Source organism: Trachypithecus francoisi, unplaced genomic scaffold (genome assembly GCF_009764315.1).
Source record: "Trachypithecus francoisi isolate TF-2019V2 unplaced genomic scaffold, Tfra_2.0 Lachesis_group3, whole genome shotgun sequence".
Classification (NCBI taxonomy): Eukaryota; Metazoa; Chordata; class Mammalia; order Primates; family Cercopithecidae; genus Trachypithecus; species Trachypithecus francoisi.
Window position 1 is genome coordinate 44,133,224 of NW_022681468.1, and position 22,213 is coordinate 44,155,436.

The window sequence follows — 22,213 nt, forward strand, 5'->3', positions numbered from 1 at the left end:
GATCATGTCTTTTGCAGGAACATGGATGGAGGCGGAGGCTTTTATCCTTAGCAAACTAACACAGGAAAAGAAAACCAAATATTGCATGTCTTCATTTATATGTGAGAGCTAAATAATAAGAACTTATGAACACAAAGAAAAAAACAACTTGGGCTTGTGGGTAGAGGGTGGGAGGAGGGAGAGGAGCAGAAAAGTAACTAATGGGTACTGGGTTTAATACCTGGGTGATGAAATAATCTGTATAACAAACTCCTGTGACATAAGTTTACCTATGTAACAAACTTTCACTTGTAACCCTGAACCTAAAATAAAAGTTAAAAAAAAAATCAGTGGTTGCTAGTCGTTGCCAAGAATGAAACCTAAGGTAAACTATGAACTTTAGTTAATAATAATAGTTAATATTGGCTCATCAAATGTAACAAACGTACCACACGAACATGAGTTAATAATAGGGGAAACTGTATGTTGGCATAAAAAGGTATATGTGAACTCTGTACTTTCTGTTTAGGATTTCTGCAAACATAAAACTACCATTAAAATATTAATTTAAAAAACAAAAGATTGACCCAATATGTTTAAAAGCATTTCAAGTTTGTTTCTTTTTTTGATTAAAACTGATATACTCTTACTTCCCCATACCCACTGCCATCTTGTTCTGCTTTTCTGTTAATATTTTTTATTAAAATGTTATTTTTCATCCAGGGTATCTTCCAGAATAATTCATTCTTACATATAGAGGTACATTATTCCTGTAAGAAGTAGGAAAATATTTCTTTTATTTGTTAATCCAATCAAAAATGATGAGTGCTAAACTAAAATTCCCAACCAAAATTCCAAAGATGAGCAAAACAAATGCCTGTAGAAACAAGAAAAAAGATAAAAAACACAATTAGATTATTTGTTAAGCCTCTACTCTCTGAAATAATGTATTTTATATTTTAAAATATATTGATTTTCTTGATGTATGTAAAATAATATAAACTGACAAACTATTTCTTCATAGAAGTCTTAAAAGAAAGAAATAAAAACAACCTACCCCAAATTTTTTCCACGAGAGAAAATCCTCTCTGCTAAGTTTAAGATAAAACAATCCTGGGAATATAAAAATCAAACATGTTGATGTACTGGCACCTTTAAATTGGAGGGAAAAAAAGAGAGGATATTGTTGGATTCAGATGTGAGGCTGGGTAACAATTTTATCAATTTTATTATGTGAACTTTTTGAAACAGAAAACTTACCAACTACACCAAATACATTTCTAATGTCAGGAACATATATTGCAAGTAAAACGATGATAATATTGAGTGCTAGAGTGATCAAAAAATGGCGAATCCATGAGAATGGAAAATTGGAGAAAAACATCATCATTACAGCTTTTCTGGCCTATATTACAGAAAAAGAAACATATAGCAAAGAGGAAATGTCAAAGTCCAAATATTTGCTGAGAGAAACATATACAATAACCATGATATTTTTGCCTCCTATATCATTTAGATTCCAAAAATACAGCATAAACTATTATTATAAGGTGTTTATACACATAAACTGATTATATACTAAAGCCTTCTGTGTAAGCTTCATAAAAATACCTAGCTTTAATGCTAGAAAAAATTTTCACATGCAATTTTTTTAGGTTGCATAATTTTTAAAAATTACCAATAATACAAATATGAAAAAAATCTCAAAGAATCATTTTCATTAAATTCAACAGATTAAAAAAAACAGACAATTTATAAAAGAAAAAGAAATCATGCCATAGGAAAGAAATATCACTTACTATTTTATTTTATATTATATGTTTTACAGCCTGTAAATATGAAAAAATAGTTCACTACACTTCCCACTGCTAAGGGAACAGCAGGCGGTCACATCCCAAAAAAATGTATCCAGTCCCTGCTGTAATCTTGGCACTGCAGCCCACACAGGGAGGAGGCTTGAAGGCCTAGTTCTTACAAAACTCAGCGTTAGAGACTTAAGACATCCATGCGGATGCATTTATACCCAAAGCCTTTGTTCCCATTTTCTCAGAAATTCTTAAGACTCTTATGTATAGCAACCAGATGCAATGAAAATCTGTTTTGCCCCTTGAATTACAATTCTAGAGCAAATAAAATATTTTGATCAAGATTGAACTAGAATGCTGAAGTGAAAATAAATTTACAATAAACCAGAGGAGCTTATTTTTGCTGACTTGACTTTTTCCTCTTCATGCACATTTTTTTTGAAAACAGAATACAGAATTAAAGAGGGGAAAAAACCCCAAAACTTTAGAAGAACTATAGTTTCTAAATTGGAAACAATGCTGTGGGAGAACGGAAAGCTAAACTAAATCTCAAAAAGCACAAATTAGCTTAGTGGTTCACTGTTATTTTTATGCTTTCATGGGGCCATATGCAAGTATGAAGTCTTTGATCAATTACTTGACAAGTGAATAACATATACAAGACTAGATATGATTCAAACATTCTATTCTGCAAAGAATTAGTGTTGCCCTATTAGGAAGCATCCATACTAGGCAACAAAACCCTTTAAGAGTACTTACAGGGAAGTGGATTAGAGGGACTGTCAAAAGCACAGCAAATAGTATGCATAACTTCACAGTCATGACAACAACATCATGTGGTAAGTATTTACTATAACCTTTTAGTAATTCTGACTCCACTTTGTCTGTAGATAAAATAATAAGGATTACATTATAAAGTACTCAGATATCAATAGTAAAAAAATTGTTTTCCTTTGCACTAATGGATGATAACAGATTTTAGATTCCCATTACCAAATCCTGGCCTTTCCCCTTGCCTATGAAACAGAGACATTAATTAAATATCTTCTTGAAACCTAACACTCTTTTTCTTTTAATAAAAACCAGAACGAGCAGAACCTCTAAAATTAAAATATGACAATGAATAGGTATACTAAATTATCTCTTTGGAACCTTTCTATAATCTAAGGGTTTGACCATTTGTGCTGTTTGTTTATAAAGTGCTTTCACATGTGTTGTTGAATTTAGTCCCTATGATGACAATATTAACACATAGGCAGGTCCAAAGGTGTTAAATGATTTGCCTAAGATCACACAACACAAAGTGGCAGTGCCATACACCTACTTCTTTTTGGTGCTAGAGCCAGTATCTTTTCCTCAATACCAGTGTTTTCTAGAATCTCAGAGTTTGGTGCTTGTTACATTTCATCTGTGGATTCATGTTTTAGATAAAAAAGAGAAGTGTTAGGGAAATGTCTTACTTAGTACGCCAGTGTGTGGTGGTCAGCAATAGGATTTATACATGCCAACCAAGCTTTGCTCCACAGCGTTCTTGCATTCTCACAATGTCTCCCTCACCTCAACTCAAGACAAGGGGAAAGAAGACTGAGGGTGCCAGAAACACTGGATATCAGTGTTTTGTGGGAAAGTATCAGTTTGTACTTAAAATAGAATGGTGCTTTTTAATTTGAGAGTGTTTTAGAAAGGATTCTTTGAGGAAAATCAACAACCAAAGGAAACATACCTCTGTTCTCAGGGAACTTTAAGAAGAGATAAGATGAATACATATAGATATGACAGAAAGTGTGATACACACATGTAGTGGCCAGAGAGTTCTAAACAAGAGCTATGGAGATTCTAAACTGTGATGACACAGAACACGTTTAAATCCCACCAGTTACTAGCAACTTAACTTCTCTGAGTCTCTCAGTTCCTACATCTTTAAAATGGGAATGGTAATATGCTGAACTATAGGGTTACTGAGAACATTACATGAGTCAATGCGTGTGTGCTGATGTTCAAAGATGTGGGGGAAGAGATTCTCTAGAAGCAAGGAGCAGCACAAACAAAAGCAAAGGGAATTTGCATCTGAGAAAATAAGTGGTCTAGTAAGTACTAGAGTGGATGAAACAGTGTGTGCGTGATAGGGCTGGAAATGCATTTAAGACCTAGTAATACAGTTCTGCATGGTGTGGCCTCAATCTGGTAGGCCACAGAAATGCAACAATGACTTACAAAGAACAGTGTATTATGATCTGAACTAAGCAGGAGTATGGATCAGAAGAAAAAGAGACCCCAAACAGGCATAACAGCTACTGTTACAATCACTGAGAGGTAAAGAGAATCTGAACTAGACTAGTGATAATGGAAACAGGAGAGAAATGAATTGTCCAAAGTATCAAAAACATACTTTACACAATGCGGGATTTGGACTAAGTAGGAGACTAAGAAGAACCAGGAAATCTGGATTCTGGATTCTATTTCCAAATCTGTGAGATACTTGTGAGTCTTTGAAGAAATATGGCAAACTATTTTATTTCCATTTTCTGAATCATAAAATGAGCTATTAACACTTCTTGCTTAACAACCTCATAGACTTTTTAAATGGCCTGGTTATTATGCAACATTTGGGCATTGGCCTGGCTCACCAGAGGAACCCTTTTCTCTTTCTTTCACAGCTGTAATCAGAGCAAGTATCATTAATCTAGGTACATACCTATAGGTCCCTTTAATCTGACAGATTTCAAAATTAAGCTTTGGGAGCTCTGGATAAAAGGATCCAAAGCAGCTCCTGAATCTTGAAGAACTAGATTTATTACAAATTCAAAATAGATGTCACATGTCCACTTTCTACTTTCCCAGGATGAAAACCCTTCTTCTGAGCCAGTCACTCTGTGTTCTTAACTGAGCCATAACATATGTGAGGGATAGAGTACTGCATGCTTCCCCGGATTCAGACAAATCTCTACAAATCTCAGAAAGGGCCTAATGGTGCTCTGCAAGTTATATATGCCATTGAAGTCAGGAGGCGGTCCTGTTTAATACACATTGTCAAACAGGGTATTAAGTTTACAAAGATTATCACAAAGTAGCAGAAAGAACACTGGATTAGTATTCAGGACACCTGCCTTTAATTCTGTGACAGGTCACTTTGCCTCTCTGGGCTTTAGTTGCTCATCTGTAAAACGAATTAGAAGCCTAAAGTTGAGGCTAGCCCTTATGATAAGATCTCAGGTTCCATCAGCAATTTCTTCTTATGACACAAAGCTCCTGTTATCCTGATGGAAAGATATGATCAAAGGCTTTTCTTGGCTATGATTCACAATCCAAGAGCAAATCAATATCTGCCTCTTCTGTCTTTGAAGAAGAACTTACTTTTGTATCATTTATTCTTTCTTCCTATCTCTCTCTCTCTCTCTCTATTCATCCACCCATCTATCTGCCTACCTACCTAGCATGTGATTTTCTTAGATGTGTATTTCTCCATTATATAAAATTTGCATACTCTGAAGAATTTGCATTGGTGGAGAAGGGATTAAATCAGAGACAACATAATGGCTTTACTTGATAACTAAGCAAATCCCTGTCTAGGAAACATGCCATCTACATGATGAAAACCTTTAGCCTTTGTGTTCAAGCAACAGTGTTAGATAGATAGATTACACGTAGATACATACATAGATGGATGCCTACAGCTTAAGTGAGTCATATTTTTCCTAAAAGATCGATCACCTTAACAAAAACTTGGAATAAAGGAAATCTGGCTTCTACAGCACAGTTTCTGAGGAGACAGCACAGCAATAAAAGCACTGGTTTTGGAGAGAGACCAAACTAGATTCAAATCCCAATTCCACTATTAAATGGCTTCAAGTATCTGGTCTAATTACTCAACCTAAATGAACCTACACTTAGCTTGCAGAGTTGTTATAAGGATTAAGTTAGGCAGTATATATAAAATACCTGACACTTGCTTAAATGTTAGCTCAATAAAGGTATTAGCTTCCATCCCTCCTCCACATCCCTTTCAATTTAATACAGCTTCTAAGCACCTAATGGTGATTCATGTAACAATTTCTCAGCCAGCCTGGATACTGGCAAGCCATCTGAGGTTTCTTCCAGATAGTTATATTTATCCATAAGGAGAAGAAGGAGGTCAGTTTTTTTGGACTTTTTCTCATTGCTGAGGATCCCTAAATATAACAGTGTTTGTGCCAGGTGGCAATTTTAATAAAAGAAATATATAGCTATTCCACTATAAAAAACATATTTGGATCCCAAGAGACCCTGTTATAGTATCTTATTGACACAGAAAAGTCTTATTGAGTTCAAGTCTGTATAAAAACAAACAAACCCAACATCTAAAAATAAAGTTTATATATTTAAGTAATTTTGTTTTATTAATGATGAGCAGAAAAGTTAGACAATCTGTTTTAACTTTCTTTGTAGTGTCTCTAGCAGGCACTATGCTCACATTGGAAATAATGCTTTTCCTGATGGTGTACACAGAACTTTACTTTTTCTTGAGGTTCTTATCAGAAGAGAAAAAAAAAATCAACATACAAAGCAGATCATTTTTGCAAAAGAAATAAAACGCAATTTTATTTTTGTTGCATAAATTTAAAAGAACCTGTAAAAATAATTAAGGAGAAAGGTCATGGTGCATCATAGAATGCACATCTGCTGAATCCTGTGATAATTAGGTCTGAAGGCAGAGATGTCTGACATCTAAGTATACAGCTATAGTCCAGTGTAAAACCCTTTCCTTTCTCAACTTGTTCTTTTGCAATGAAGATGACTGACTCACCCAACCCCCACATTTCTGAATTAGACTAATATATTGAATTCAAAATTTAAGAAAAACAGAATCATTAAAATTGCACATTTTTTCTTATAGGAAGAATCAATGTCCCTAAGCCTGGCATTTTACTTAAGTGTTTAAGAAAATTTTCATCTAAGAAGTCATTAATCTTAAACCTGAACTACCTTTCTAAAAGAAAGATAATCCAATTGTTTAGGCCTCAAGAACTACCACAGTTCTGCATTGTCATTTGGTGACCTGAACAAGTTAACTTAGTAATAAAAGGTAGAAGTAAAGTCTATACATTGGCGTGAGGCCATCTATGTAACTATTATTTTGTCATCTATAATTTTAAAATGTACTTACCATAAAAAGTGAGGTAGCCAAAGAGTGCAGATATAAAATAAATGAGAAAACTTAAAGCAATTGCTGTATTGGTAACATTCTGCATTCTTTTCTTTGAAGGACTAAAAGACAAAAATGGCAAAGGTAGAATAAGTGATCTGAATTATACGTAAAGAAGCAAGTATGTCCTAAGCTGGTAGAGAGAATTCCTCATTCAAGAACAACTTCATCAATAACTATACACTAGAATTCCTCATTTGAAATTAGTACACAAAAATTATGCCTCTCTTTTTTTTTTTTTTTTGAGACAGAGTCACACTCTGTCGCCCAGGCTGGAATACAGTAATGTGATCTTGGCTCACTGTAACCTCCACCTCCTGGGTTCAAGCAATTCTCCTGCCTCAGTCTCACGAGTAGCTGGGATTACAGGTGCCCGCCACCACATCTGGCTAATTTTTTTGTATTTTTAGTAGAGACAGAGTTTCACCATGTTGGCCAGGCTGGTCTTGAACTCCTGACCTCAGGTGATCCACCCGCCTCGGCCTCCCAAAGTGCTGGGATTACAGGTGTGAGCCAGCCTCAAAGATTACACTTGTAGGAAACATTCTCACCTTGAACAGAACTAACTCTAGTTTGTTTTGTTTTAAACTAACATTTAGGATCCACTGATGAGAGGAAAGGATTAATAAAAGAGAATGTCATTCAATCTGAAAGCCCTAGAGGTAAAAAGAAACACAATATATTTAAAATATTCCAGGATTCCACAGTACCTTTGAAGTTCACAGTATATGGGCAATATTGAGGTATGGCAGAGAAATGAAAAAGCCATGGTTGGTAAGGCATACGCACTCTGAAAAAAATTTTAAAAAGACAAAATTATTAAATGTTGCTCTACTGAAGCCATTATTTCATTTGACAAAAAACTCAGTTCTTTAAAAAATCAATTTGATTATATTTATTTCATCTTTAATGAGTCCTCTCTTTATAAAATAAGAATTTTTTAAAAGAGAAAACACTTGTGATCACCAGCAAATATTTTATTTGAAGTGGGCTTGCCTGTACTAGCCAGAATATTTTTTGTTTGGTTTCCTATACCATGTTGCTTTTACTACAATCATTACTTTTACATTATCTGGATAAGATTTTAAAAATTCCATAAGATAATATTTAAATGAGATAAAATAACATTTTAGGAATGTTCTTTTTTAATTCTCAGTCTTCTAAACGTATGCACCATTTAAACGTATCTTTTTACTCTAAGCAGCACGAATAGTTAATACTCTTGAACCTGCTTTCATGAACTTAATCCAAGAGAATATCAAAAATATTAATCACATTTTAATATTGCCAGCATCTTTGATTAGGATCTCTTTCAATGGGAATGAATATCATTTATTCTAGACCTACAAATTCTTAAGAGATCCAATGTAATATACAAGTATAAGGTTTTGTTTTGTTTTGTTTTTATTATTAGAATACTTAAGAGTCAGAGTAAAGCAAAAGAAGTTATCATTTAAGTGAAAATACCATCTTTACCAAATAGAAGATGGTGATCTATTTTTTCATTTCTGCTCTAAAAAAATTTCCACTTAACTAACTTTAGGCTCTTAAACAAAAGAAATTCCAGAAATGAAGACCTATCTTGGGACAAAATGCCTAGAGTCTTAAATATCTGAAGGGGTTTAGGAGAGAGGAAGTTGCAGTGTTTCCTGAGGCTGGACTAGGAAAATGAGAGTTTAATTCACAAATTCTCTATTTCATATATTGCTCAATTTCCTGGCTTGTCAATTATCCTACCTAGATCTTTAAGGCACCTGGAGGTCTTTACCATGTAAAAGATTTGGTAATCTCCCTTTTGGACCAGAGAGATATTTCTCATTTAAAAACTAGAGATAAAAAGGAAAATTCTGCATGGTGAAGTAACCACGCCAACAGTCTTCAGTAATAGAGTTGTACATGAGCAGGGGGGATTCTAGCATGTGGGACCTATACAAAATAGCATTTCAGCAGAGTCAGAAAGTATAGACGAAGAAGCTTGCAGCAACAGGGAAGACTTTGAGCTCTTCTAGAGTGGTAAAGCAGAGACCATCCACGTCACAGTTCTTGTCTCTTCTGCTGATGCTTAGGGGCTCTTACAGGCATTTCCAGTATCCTACAGCTCTTAGAGAAGGCAAAGGGACTTGGTCTCCTAGTCTCTACTCCTGGCATCATAAATTTCAACTCTGGAATGTTGGCCAGAAGATATATTGGCAGTGCTCAATCCGTAGTCCAATGATGAGGCTGTTTAGCTACAGACCAAGGTTCTACTCACAAGGGAAGAGTTTTTGATATAATTGGCTATTTAGCTTTACAAGTCCAGAGGGCAACAGGAAGTCTGTATACACAGAGGACCTTATTGGCCAGACCAGACATTCGGTAAATCTGTTCTTTTAGGCAGAGGCCCATTTAAAACAGGCTCCATTTAAAGGCATGCCAGGGAAAAAAAAAAAAAAAGGTGGCTGTTTCATAATAGGCCACCCTGTGTTAAATAATAGTATTCTTCTGGTAGGCAATCCTATACTTAGCACTTTCATGAAAATTAATTAGTTACAGGTACAAAGACCTAAGAGACCCTGTTACACAAACCTCTTAAAACTTGAAATGTGAAAAATCAACTAAAAGTATCTGTTAATAACTTACACACCTCTTTGGAGAAATGAAAGAGTTTTGGCTTACAATCATCTGTAGCATTTGAAATCTGTTTAAGAGTATTGAGGGGAAAAAGAGAAACCAACAGCCGTTAAATTTCAGAATATATCAATAAAAATGATGAATTTATTATTACTAGGCTTTCAAATCAAAGTATTTCAAAACAAAGTTCTAAAATGCAATATAGCCATTACTTTTTCATTAATCAGAAAAGAATCATTAGTCTTTCTTTTCTTTTTAGTTTAAAATAAAAAGGAAGAAACTGAAAAGAAAATATAAGCTATTACCTGGAAGCATTTCTCTCCATAATTTAATGTCAGAGGACAAGGGATGGACCATTTTTTAATTATTACCTAAAAAAGTAAACAGAATCAGCACTCAGATAATTTCTTATAAAATGAATAAGAAACTGAATTTAAATAGGTCAGTATCATTCCAGTAGTCTCATACCATATCAAATCAGATGCTAATAGAAAAGTCTCTGCTTCTGTGACTTTTCCTGGTTAGAATGGGGTCAACATTTAACAAGGTCACCTGTGGCAGGGAGGGGGTTGGAGACTGCAGGGTGTTAAGTAGAGATCTCCCCCATTACAGACTAAGGGTACTCTTGTGTCAACTGTCAAAATTCCAACATCATCAAGGCATTTTTTTTTAAGTGCAACTAAAAATAGGAACATGATGTTTTCAGTGACTGTCATATAGGAATATGGTTATTTGTGGAGTAGGTATTAGTGAATAGAGAAACATTTAATAGCAGTTTACGGAAAGGCCACAGGAAGAAAGAAGTAGAGACATTATACACAGGAGGAGCTCAGGGATTTCTGAGGTACGCATTAAGTGCTGCCCCTCCTTACTTTTACAGATTTGAATTATTTTTGGCGAATGTGGAGAAAGCTGGCTGGAATAAGAGCGTATAGCTGGGGAACTCCAGCTGGTAAAAATAAATTTAAAAAAAAAAAACAAAAACATTAAAAGAAATCCAGAGGGATGCTGTTTCCCAGAATTAATCAATGAAAATGTTTCACGTTTTTACTCTTAATTGTGGCCATCCTGTTATTAGATCTATAGCTGTGGCTCTGTCAATATTACCATTGTTGCTGTTGTTTCAGGGCACATAATTACTCTGTAAATGTTTGCTCCAGGCTGAATCCCAGTGCACAAAGGGACAAGAAAGAATAAAGTATTTGTCCTTTGTAGGAGACCAATACGTAAACACTATTTCTATCCCTACTTTGTATTTACCTAGTTTTGGATTTTGACTAATTTAATCAAAATTTTACACAGTGATAAAACAAATATAAGGCAAACGCATACTTTTAGAATTAAGGAGTGAACTAAAGAATCACTTTTAATTAAAAAACTCACCAAGAAAAAAATTACTGTATAAGAATAAACTGGACAAGTTGCTTTGACATTTCTAGGTAAGTTTTCAATATGACATAAAATGAAACAGTCAACTTACCAAAAGGAAATAGCAAAATCAAAAGCAATAATCTCACCATCACTATCTTGATAGGTCTTCCAAAAAAAAAAAGGGTGAGGGTGATGAGGATGGGGTGAGGGTGAAACTGCTCCAAATTCAGTTTCTTTTCTTGTTTTTTTTAAGACAGGGTCTCACTCTGTCACCCAGTCTGGAGTGCAGTAACAGAATCTCAGCTCACTGCAACCTCCACCTCCCAGGCTCAAACCATCCTCCCACCACAGCCTCTCAAGTAGCTGGGACTACAGGTGCGTGGCCATCACACCCAGCTAATTTTTGTGTTTTTTGTAGAGACGAGATTTTGCCATGTTGCCCAGGCTGGTCTCGAAATCCTGGGCTCAAGTGATCTGCCTGTCCCAGGCTTCCAAAATGCTGAGATTACAGGTGTGAGCCACTGCACTGGCCCAAATTCGGTTTCTTATATTTTCCCCTTACTAACAATGGTAGTGTTGGCAGAAAAAAACATTTACTGAGGACTTGCTGTGCACCATGTACCTTGATGAATTCTGCATGTGAGCTGCCTCAGTTATCAGTTGTTATTTCTTAAGCCTTCAAATCAAAATATTTCAAAGCAATGCTCCAAAATGCAATATTATCATTAATTTTTATTAATTAGAAAAAATAAGTAGTAGCCTGATTTTATATTAATAGTTTAGTTACTACAGCTAATTTCTCTGCAAAGATCCATCCCAACTCCAAGCCTGCATGGTGGTATGGGGTGGATAGATATGATGTTCCACAAAGCAGAAGTACAGAACGGGAGTGAAACGAGACCCAACAACAAAGAGGAAAGATTAACAGGAAGTCCTTGCTCAGGTTGGTAAGAAGATGTCTTGGGGTTGGAATGACAAAGCAAAAAGGAGATTAAGTATTAAAAATATTTGTTCACTTGCACAAAAGGCCTCCCTTCCTGCTCTCTGCTCTAAGCCCTTTGCATCTTCTGTGGCTCAACTCAAGTTGTATTTCCTTTAAAATCCTCCTTTACTCTAGCTCTCAGTGAGCCTTCTCTTCTCTCAACTCTTGAGACTCTTATTCTGAAGCAAATATATCAATACTTAATTATATATTGCACACATTGTTCTCTATGTTTGAAAAGAAATTTATCTACCCTACTAGATTGACAGATCCTTAAGACTAGTGTCCAGTTAAATTTCCACACCCTAAAATGTCTAACATAGTGTTCAGTAGAAGGAAAGCTTCTGACTAAAATCCATTTAAATAATTCTCTATTTCAGGCCAGTGCAGTGGCTCACACCTATAATCTCAGCACTTTGGGAGGCCAAGGTGGGAGGATCGCTTGAATACAGGAGTTAAAAACTAGCCTGGGCAACACAATGAGACTCTGTCTCTACAAACATTTAAAAAAAAATTATCTGACCGGGCGCGGCGGCTCACGTCTGTAATTCCAGCACTTTGGGAGGCGAGGCAGGCGGATCACGAAGTCAGGAGATCAAGATCATCCTGGCTAACATGGTGAAACCCTGTCTCTACTAAAAATACAAAAAATTAGCCGGGCGTGGTAGCGGGTGCCTGTAGTCCCAGCTACTCGGGAGGCCGAGGCAGAAGAATGGCGTGAACCCAGGAGGCGGACCTTGCAGTGAGCCGAGATGGCGCCACTGCACTCCAGCCTGGGAGACAGAGCGAGACTCTGTCTCAAAAAGAAAAAAGAAATTATACAGGCAAGGTGGCATGCGGCTGTCGTTCTCGCTACTCAGAAAGCTGATGCAAGGGAATCACTTAAGCCCAGGAGTTTGAAGCTGCAGTGAGCTATGATCATGCCACTGCACTCCAGTCTGGGTGAATGGAGAAAGAGATTCTGTCTCTTAAAAAAAAAAGTTGTCTAATTGGATTACTGACTTATTAAAACGTTGCTTAGAATACTAATCTGCACTAAATATAGAACTTTTAGAACGAATGGTAATTCGTTTGTGTTCTAAAATACACCAAAAAAAAGTAAATTTACCAAAAAAGGTAAATCCATCTTGTTGGTATCATTCTGCGACACTGATAAAATTTATTTTTAAAATTGTAAAATATTTTAGAGGGGGCAAAAATTTAGGTTAAATTTTTTAAATGAAAATCAGATCTGGAAGAACAGATAAAATATAGGTTTTAATTTATATTATTCAAAGAATATAAGAAAATAATAGTTTCTGAACTGATTTTTTAAAAATGTGATATAAATACTATACATATTTACAAACACATATTGACAAAAATAATAAATGAAAAATTGGTATCCTTGCAAAATTCTGGGTTAGTATACATATGTTTCCTTTTCCTAACCACTATGTATTTTAAAAGCTAACATTCAGAAAATCTAAAATAAACATGGCGGCTGGGCATGGTGGCTCACATCTGTAATTCGAGCACTTTGGGAGGCCGAGGTGGGTGGATCACTTGAGGTCAGGAGTTCAAGACTTGCCTGGCCAACATGGTGAAACCCCATCTCTAGTTAAAAAAAAAAAAAAAATTAGCATGCACCTGAAATCCCAGCTACTTGGGAGGCTGAGTCAGGAGAATTGCTTGAACCCAGGAGGTGGAAGTTGCAGTGAACTGAGATCGTGCCACTGTACTCCACCCTGGGCAACAGAGGAAAATTCTGTCTCTAAATAAATAAATAATAAAATAAACATGCCAATTAAAAAGAGTATTTAAAAAAGCGTACAGGGCCGGGCACGGTGGCTCAAGCCTGTAATTCCAGCACTTTGGGAGGCTGAGACGGGCAGATCACAAGGTCAAGAGATCGAGACCATCTTGGCTAAGACGGTGAAACCCCGTCTCTACTAAAAAAAAAAAAAAAATACAAAAAGCTAGCCGGGCGATGTGGCGGGCGCCTGTAGTCCCAGCTACTCGGGAGGCTGAGGCAAGAGAATGGCGTGAACTCGGGAGGCAGAGCTTGCAGTGAGCTGAGATCTGGCCACTGCACTCCAGCCTGGGCGATAGAGCGAGACTTCGTCTCAACAAAAAATAAAAAAATAAAAAAGCATACAGAGTGTTGTTCTTCATTGCCCCACTGTAGATTAAATTTAAACTGTGCTCACAGGTAAAAATCTGAGCAGATGGTTTATAAGGCATTACAATAAATGTAGAATATGGGTATTATTTCCATATGACTGCTACAGTAGAAATCTGCATTGAATTAGAGTATCTGTCATGACAGAAACAAAACTGCAGTAAACATATCATATCAATACATTTAATCTGCTTTAAGCTATTGGCTATGAAAACTAAATTACTCCTACCTATGCAATGATTGCATTGTCAATTATCTGTGAGAGAAAAATTCAGTATGTTATCTACACTGATTCTCTTTAATATCCATACATTCATTTGCATATGCAGGCCACTTCTAACCACACTTCTCAACAATCAAATTATGATGGAAATATTTAGTTTTTTTCTTTTTCAGTATGGAGCCTACAAAGTGTATGTTCAATTTACTTATTTGTAAGATGTAAGTCAGACAACTGTGGAGAGAAGAAGAGGAATGATTTTAATGTTGTTAAATTCAACAAATGATTAAATGCAAACATTGTTAAATGTTTTTAGTTTTAAGAGCATTCAATAGAGGATAAATGCTTATATACACTAAAATCAGAGTCACTTCCACTTTGTTTAAATAATTTAAAGTTATTTTATCCCTGTGTCTCAGAAGATAGCTTAGCCTAAGTGAAACGCACCCTGGGTTGTTTTGACAGCTTTGAAATCTGGCTCTATAATATGGCTTAACTACTGATGTGCTGCCCTGGTCTTACATATGGCTGTTTTCTTTCATGCATTTTCAAAAACAAGAAAGAGTTGAACCAAGCTCATGAAAAGCTCATTTGGACATGTATATTCTTGGAACGTTAAAAATGTTTAATTCTACTTAAGGTTTGACATTTAGATACTGATTATGGAATAAACTGCTATACAAAGAAAAAAAGACTTTTTCACACAAAGGTACTATCTTTAGAATGTTAAGATGTTTTAGAAGAATTCGAACGAAATAAATTTAAATCCTTTTATCTTTATATTATAATATCAAAATAAGTTAAATTTGTCATCTGATAATTTTATATAATAAAAATGAGCTAATTAAAACATAAGGAATATATCCCACATGTGAAGAAAAATATTTATTTGCAGCAGTGTTTTTATGAGAATTTATCTATGCTGAATAAACCAGACAAAATAGGAGAATTCAGGCAATCCAGTTCTTACTAGATCTCCTCAGTGTAGCCCCAGAAGCTCTGTTTATTTCATTAATGGAATAAAGTTTCAAGATTAAGATGACTAGTCTCAAATAGATTTTACAGATTAGAACCAGACTGATTCTTCATACAATATGGTACAGGAATAAATTTATACGCTTACACAAAGAATTACACTCCATCTAAGATTTTAACAGAATTGGCATGCTCTCCTCTCTAGTTAACCACAAGAAATGCTGAATTTGAAATGCTGTTCTACCTAAGCCCCTTCAAAATAGATACAATGAAGGAAATAATTTAATGGAACAAAAGTGCTTTTAATAACACAATGAAATAAAATGAGATACCCTTCCCAACACAAAACAGTTAAAAGAAAGACATTAACACAATGAGTCCAACTTTAGTGAGGAGATAAGCAATGTATTATATTTTAAACTTACCACAAGAGCAAAGAACATCATAAAGAAAAATGATAAACTACTTGTGTAGCCAAGAAAGCCTGTAAAGTAACAGTAAAATAAAAAGCAATTTATAAGGAAAGTGATTTTAACGTACAACTAAAACTATACATCTTAGGCATGTTTTCTATTACAGTGGTTGGTATCTGGGGCTTAGAGCTCAGAATAACAACATTCCAACTATCTGTCACAGATCATTTATGTAGCTCTGTACAGCAGAATTGGAACTGGCTTACCACTAATGGTACACTGTAAGGAAAGGCTGCTCTTTAATGTTCCGCCGTAAAGATTTTATTTTAGTGGGGCAGACAAAATACTACTGCAAACCAAGTAATAGGTTAACTAGGCAGGGCTGAAGGCTGAACAACCTAAAATAAGGCCAAGTTTAAAATTATTCACAACCACCATGCTTCTGCCAAAAATGTGGTACTGTGAAATTTGAAAGCCCCTTAATATTTCTCTCTCTTTCCCTCCCTCCCTTCTTTCCTTTCTCTAAACAAATAATGTGCTCTATAAAGACTTACCTATTTTGGGAAGAAGTGCAAGAGGGAACACGATGCCAACACATATGATTATTAGCAGTGTTTGTCCATCAAGATACCAATATCTATTTTTAAAAAAAGTTCACTTTAGGCATGGGACTCCACTGTTTGTTCTGACACACACACATAGACACGCATACACACAGAGTTATAACCATTACAACCAGCCATTAGGAAAAGCCCAACTCCTTTCATTAAAATGTTCTTGTGGGATCCCATTATTCTTATTAATGAATTTACATTTAGAAATGCATAAAAACAAAGAGATGCCATTTCCAACTACCAAATAAATAAATATTTAAAAATAAGATAATAGTCAACATTAGTGAGGAGTGATGAGGTGTGCAAAAAGCTGGTGAAAATGCAAATTATATAAATTACCTTTCTGGAAAGCAATTTGGCAAGAGATACAAAGAATTTTCAAATAATTATATACTTGAAAACACTTTTATAAAAGACTACTAAAAATAATAAGAACAAAGACTTTTGTAAATTTTTATTTTATTTTATTTTACTTTAAGTTCCGGGGTACATGTGCAGAATGTGCAGGTTACGTAGGTATACATGTGCCATGGTGGTTTGCGGCAGCTATCAACCTGTCATCTAGGTTTTAAGCCCTGCATGCATTAGGTATGTGTCCTAATGCTCCCCCTCCCCTTGCCCCCCACCCACTGAAAGGCCCCAGTCTGTGATGTTCCCCTCTCTGTGTTCATGTGTTCTCATTGTTCAACTCTCACTTACGAGTGAGAACATGCGGTGTTTGGTTTTCTGTTCCTGAAGAACAAAGACTTTTATAAAAAGATGTTTACTGAAAACATTTAAAATAATAAAAATTGAAAACAAACCTTCAAGACCATGATAATTTTGAAATAAAATATACTGAATATTCAGTAAACATCATATGTGTGTGTATACAGCATGATAATTTTGAGGAAAAACATAGATGCATTAAAAATGGAAAGAAACTAAAATGTATTGATAGCCATTATCTCTGGGTGGTAAAATAGTAGGTCATTTTTCTTCTTTATAGTTTTCTATATACATTTTTCCAAATTTCAGGAAAGGGCATTAATTACCAATTGTAAAATATTAAAATTTTCATATAAAGGCATTAGAATACAGAATGAGAAAAAGGTAGGTTAACATGATTTTGTATTTGTTCATTGAAAAAAACAAAACTGGATGCACATATAAAGCCAGAAGGATATACTTAAAATACCAAAAAGTAGACATTTTTATATGATAGCAATATGAGCAATTTTTATTTTCTCCTTGTTTGCATATACGTGGTTTCGATTTTTCAATGTGAGATAGACACATATGTAGACATTTTTAAAAGTTAAAGTTAATTAATTCCCCACGACCTCAATAGATTTGTATGTAAAGGAGAAACAATTCATGAAAGAAATACAACTAGTAAATACATATGAAGAAAATCCAATCATTGATGCTAATTAAAGAAATAATGAGACTGTTGCAATTAATCTAGCAAAATTAGTAAACAAAAATATTCAAGGATGTGGCACAACTGGACTTCATACATTGCTAGTGATCTTGCCAGTTAGTACTATCTCTTGGAAAAACAATGATTATATGTAGCAAGAGCAATAAAAATATAGGGGCAGTCTACTCTAAGAAAATAAAATAGAGAAAATTCTATGTACGTGAAGCTGTTGAGTACATTATTATAATATTGAGAAGCTGGAGGAAAACTCTATATATACCCAACATCTGAAAATATTTAGAACAGCATACTCAATGAAATGTTATGTGGCTTTAAGAAAAAACACAATGAATAAAATGGAAAATGATGATGATATAAATATAATTATTAACTATATTTTTGAAAGCTTTTGGGAAAAATTCAAAAGAATTAAAAGGACAGTGACTAGGTTAGAGATGTTATGCATGATTTTTATTTGCTTTTTTTTCTACATTTTCTTTATCATAGCTGTCAGATTTTTACACTGAAGTGTATACACATACATACACATGCACAATAGTAACAAAGTAAAACTTATGCAAAAATGGGAGCTTGGGGCATTAAAGACCAATAGAGACTTTTCCAAATTGTTTGGCAGATAATCTCAAAATTCCCACTTTGCAATAATGCATCCTCTTTCATTCTCTATCAGATAGCCAGTCTCCCACTGCCATGTTAAATTAAGCAAAGGTCTTCTTCTATATGGATTTCAACCAGTGGCTTCTAACACGAACTTAATTGTTACTGTTGGGTGCTGACAACTTCCTCTTTAACAGAACAAGAGAAGGAGCAGCAGCAGAAACAGCACCATGACGACACTTTTCCCTTCTCCACCCTAATTTGTGTCATTAGGAAATACATATGCCAGAAACTATAACCTATGCATACGTATTCACAGATTTAGTGGGCCTGAAGCTTTGCTCTCTCCATTTGCACATGCCCCTCAATTCCTGGTATGCAGGAAGTACTAAAAGAGTACACATATTAATAATACAAAAATGTTACTCAACATGTTTATCTTCTAGTCACTCTTGAGTAAGAATCAAAACAGAAATTTCAAAAGATCTTTCATTGAGGAACACCTGGCAACCAAATTTCTGAAGCTGGCAAAAGGCCCAGGGCTCTATGTCTGAAATGTCTTTCCTTCTGGGACCCAATATTAGACCCAGACAGTTGCAGTGCCAGGAGGAAAAATGCCCAAAGGAATACCAAAGTAGATTCCATCTGTTAGTTTTGCTGTCCCTCGTAGATAACAATACTGCATTATACCCTTGAAAATCTGTTGAGAGTGCAAATTTCATGTGAAGTATTCTTACCATAATAAAATAAAACAAAAAATTATGATAAGCCAAAAAAAAAAAAAAAAAAAAAAAGATCATGAAGCTGAAGTCGTACAAAAGGGAGCATTTAATCCCCAGGACCAGGACTCTTTTCTCCTGCGTAAGAATAAAGGAACACTTTTTGAAATTCTGAACACCGCTTTATACTATTTCAGATCACAATTCATTTAATGTCCATAAAAGTCATATAACTGACCAAAGCACTGAACTGTGGGACTGAAGATAACTTTACCTCCTCCCAGCAGTAACTCAGAACCACAGTTATGGAATGTTAGAGCTGGAAGAGCCCTTAGAGATCATCTGGCTCAACAACTTCATTTTATATGTCTGTAAGATCAGCAAAAGGAAGATGATGATCTTAGTCACAGTAGCAATGGAAATACTTTCAGATACTACCTTGTTTATTTCAAGATCATGCTTTGCATTCTCCTTTTCAGAGGATTGAACTTTAAATTCTTAATATAAAAATAATTTTACTGTAAAATACAATTTCTCTCTCCTTGGCTTGGCTACTGGTTATTGTTAATCATTTCTTATCCTTAATAATTCATCTTAATAAAGCCAATTGTAAATACAGTGCTTTTCTTTACCATTCATTAACAATAAAGGCAACACAGTAAAGCACAGTAAAATTAGTTTAGATTTCATGTGTGTGTCACAGACAAATGAATTGTGTTTCTCAATGGATATTTTCCAAAGAACAGAAATTATTAAACTTACAAAATAAAACTGCCGCCTGAGAAAAACAAACTAGTAAAAAGAAATCTCAAAAAGTACATATTATATACATTTCTTTTGTAAATAAGCATTTTGGAAGAATGTACTAACTTTAATTTTTTTCCTAAGGGGGGAATAAAGAATGATCTAACAGAACTCCTGTTTTCCTACTGTGATCTAAATATACATTCTCTTTAAGCCAAAAGAATTAGAGTAAAAACCTTTATACTTCCTAGAGAACTTGTTTGATCTGTGGATTTAATCCTGTATGATAAAAATGTTCCAAGTATGAAATATAGAGTATAAATCCTTAGCTGTACTGCAAATGCTTTGGCATGCAGATGTATTTTTCCATATTTTAATGAAAACCAGATTTATTTATAAGTTGCTTTAATTTCATTCTCGAAAGGAATGGAACAAGAGTATCACATGTTCTGAATTAGGATCTTACTCACATCCAACACCAATTATGTAACTAAAATGCAAGACAACTTAATTGTGTCAATCATATTCCCCTGACAAGATCATTAAATGTTAACAGAGAGCTTCCAACTTTAACAGTCATAGATTTTAAAAATGTAAGTTATTCTATGAAATATATAGATATATCATGAAAGTTCAGTATAAATATTATAGCTTCTGACATCTGATTATTATGAACACAGTTTCATTTTGATATCTTTATAAAGATTTATATTTCAAAGGTACACCAAGCTTGCAGATAACCCAGAAAATTAGCACACCTGAAAGATCTTAATTAAAATTTATTATAAATCAAACCCTAAAATAAAAGTTTATCAATATGTTGATCTCATAGAATACTGCCATGTAAGTCTATCTAGAAAAAAACTGTCTTTTATAGATAGTAAAGTCAATTATCATAATATTTGTTTCTTAATTATTTTCCAGCATTAAGCTTTCAAGTCTAATGATCTATCTGCGTTCAAATAAGTTAATATAATTAGCCAAAATAAATGAATATATATTACATTTAAAACAAGATAAGGTTGTTAAAAAGACATACAATTTTAACACGTAACAGATTATGCAAATTGACCACAGCATTTTGAAGTATATGATTTTAAAAATCTATTTCTAACATGTAAAAATAACATTTTAATCAATTTTCTATTAATATGAGTGAGATGGAAGTTCATTTTAATTTTTATTTTAAAAAAACAAACAAAAAATTAATGCAACAATGTAAATCATTTGCCAATTATTTAAAATGAAGCTACAGTAAAAATATCACTTTTGGAGAAAGAAGACCTAAATTTCAATACCAGTTCTGCCACATACTACTTTAATTATTTCTAAAATATTACATATATTTATAATCCCTCCTCTTTCCACCAACATGTGACAATAAAAGAATACAAATAGGAGCCACCAAATTCAGGACCAAGAAAAAAGAAAACACATGTGACAACTGTTGGAATTAACACAGTTATATTAATTCAAACGTGTCACATTTGACTCTGAGCTTCCTGGCAGTCAGGGCAAAAAGGGAAACACCACCTTTAATATAGTAATTATTAGAATTTCTTAATTCTCCACATTTATACTGTACTGTAAGTTTCTGTACACACATGCTTGTTTATACACATGCTATTAGCATGCGTATATATATCTTACTTGATCATCCCAGCAACTTTAAGAAGGCAATATTGGTACCCCCATTACATCACATAAAAAAACCGAAGGCTCCAAGTAACTTTCAAAAGAAGTTAAATTAAGTTCCTGAGATTATTGAATATGAAATGGATAGAGCACACATCTCCTTACTCTTAGTCTAGTCCTCTTTATTCTACCTCATATTGCCTTGATTTCTTAACCCTAAAATATAAATTTCTCACATAGAATTTGAGTCATAGAAGGTGTCCTCAATGTTTTCCACAGCAAATACAAAAATGAATTTTACATAGCTATTTCTAACAGGAATTGTTTATCAACCTAAGCATAAAATCAAAATGTAACTAGATAAAACTGTAGATAAAATAAGGTAGTTGTATCAGATGTGATAATGAATGTGGAAACCTCATTAATTGTAAGGTATCATAAAAATGAACAATATCTTCTGATGAAGAAAAATCATTTAGGACTTCTATTTGTCTTTTTTCAACTACATTTTCTTGATGGTTTCTATTCAGATCTAAAGTATACCACACTTTTCTTACAAATATGTATTTGCAGTTTTCTAAGTAGAATTCTTTAATGGAAGCTGAATTGTAAAAGCTAAAAACTAATTTTTGAAACCTTTCCTTGCATTCCAGAACAAGTTCAATTATTGAAGCAGAACAACCCAATATTCAAATCTGAAAGTCTGACAGGTTTTGTATTGTGGCTTGAAACTTAACTATGTGAAATAACTTGATGGCAATTAAAATGATTTAGCTTGTCTTT

General features: G+C 34.2%; 1 protein-coding gene across 3 annotated transcripts in view; it reads right to left on the minus strand.

Annotated features, from left to right (window-relative positions):
• Nucleotides 1-743: 743 nt before the first annotated feature.
• Nucleotides 744-22,213, minus strand: part of SLC38A6 (solute carrier family 38 member 6) — a 65,441-nt gene continuing 43,971 nt past the window's right edge. For 2 of the 3 annotated variants that reach the window (XM_033187822.1, XM_033187824.1), the window contains exons 7-16: nt 16,253-16,335; nt 15,711-15,769; nt 9,882-9,947; nt 9,590-9,643; nt 7,677-7,756; nt 6,928-7,028; nt 2,544-2,668; nt 1,240-1,384; nt 1,037-1,131; nt 744-856 (exon numbers count right to left, since the gene is read on the minus strand). In XM_033187822.1, the coding sequence (XP_033043713.1) occupies nt 776-856; nt 1,037-1,131; nt 1,240-1,384; nt 2,544-2,668; nt 6,928-7,028; nt 7,677-7,756; nt 9,590-9,643; nt 9,882-9,947; nt 15,711-15,769; nt 16,253-16,335 (889 nt within the window). In that variant the 3' untranslated portion in view covers nt 744-775. The remainder of the gene's footprint in view (nt 857-1,036; nt 1,132-1,239; nt 1,385-2,543; nt 2,669-6,927; nt 7,029-7,676; nt 7,757-9,589; nt 9,644-9,881; nt 9,948-15,710; nt 15,770-16,252; nt 16,336-22,213) is intronic. The other variant, XM_033187823.1, reaches the window with a different exon arrangement.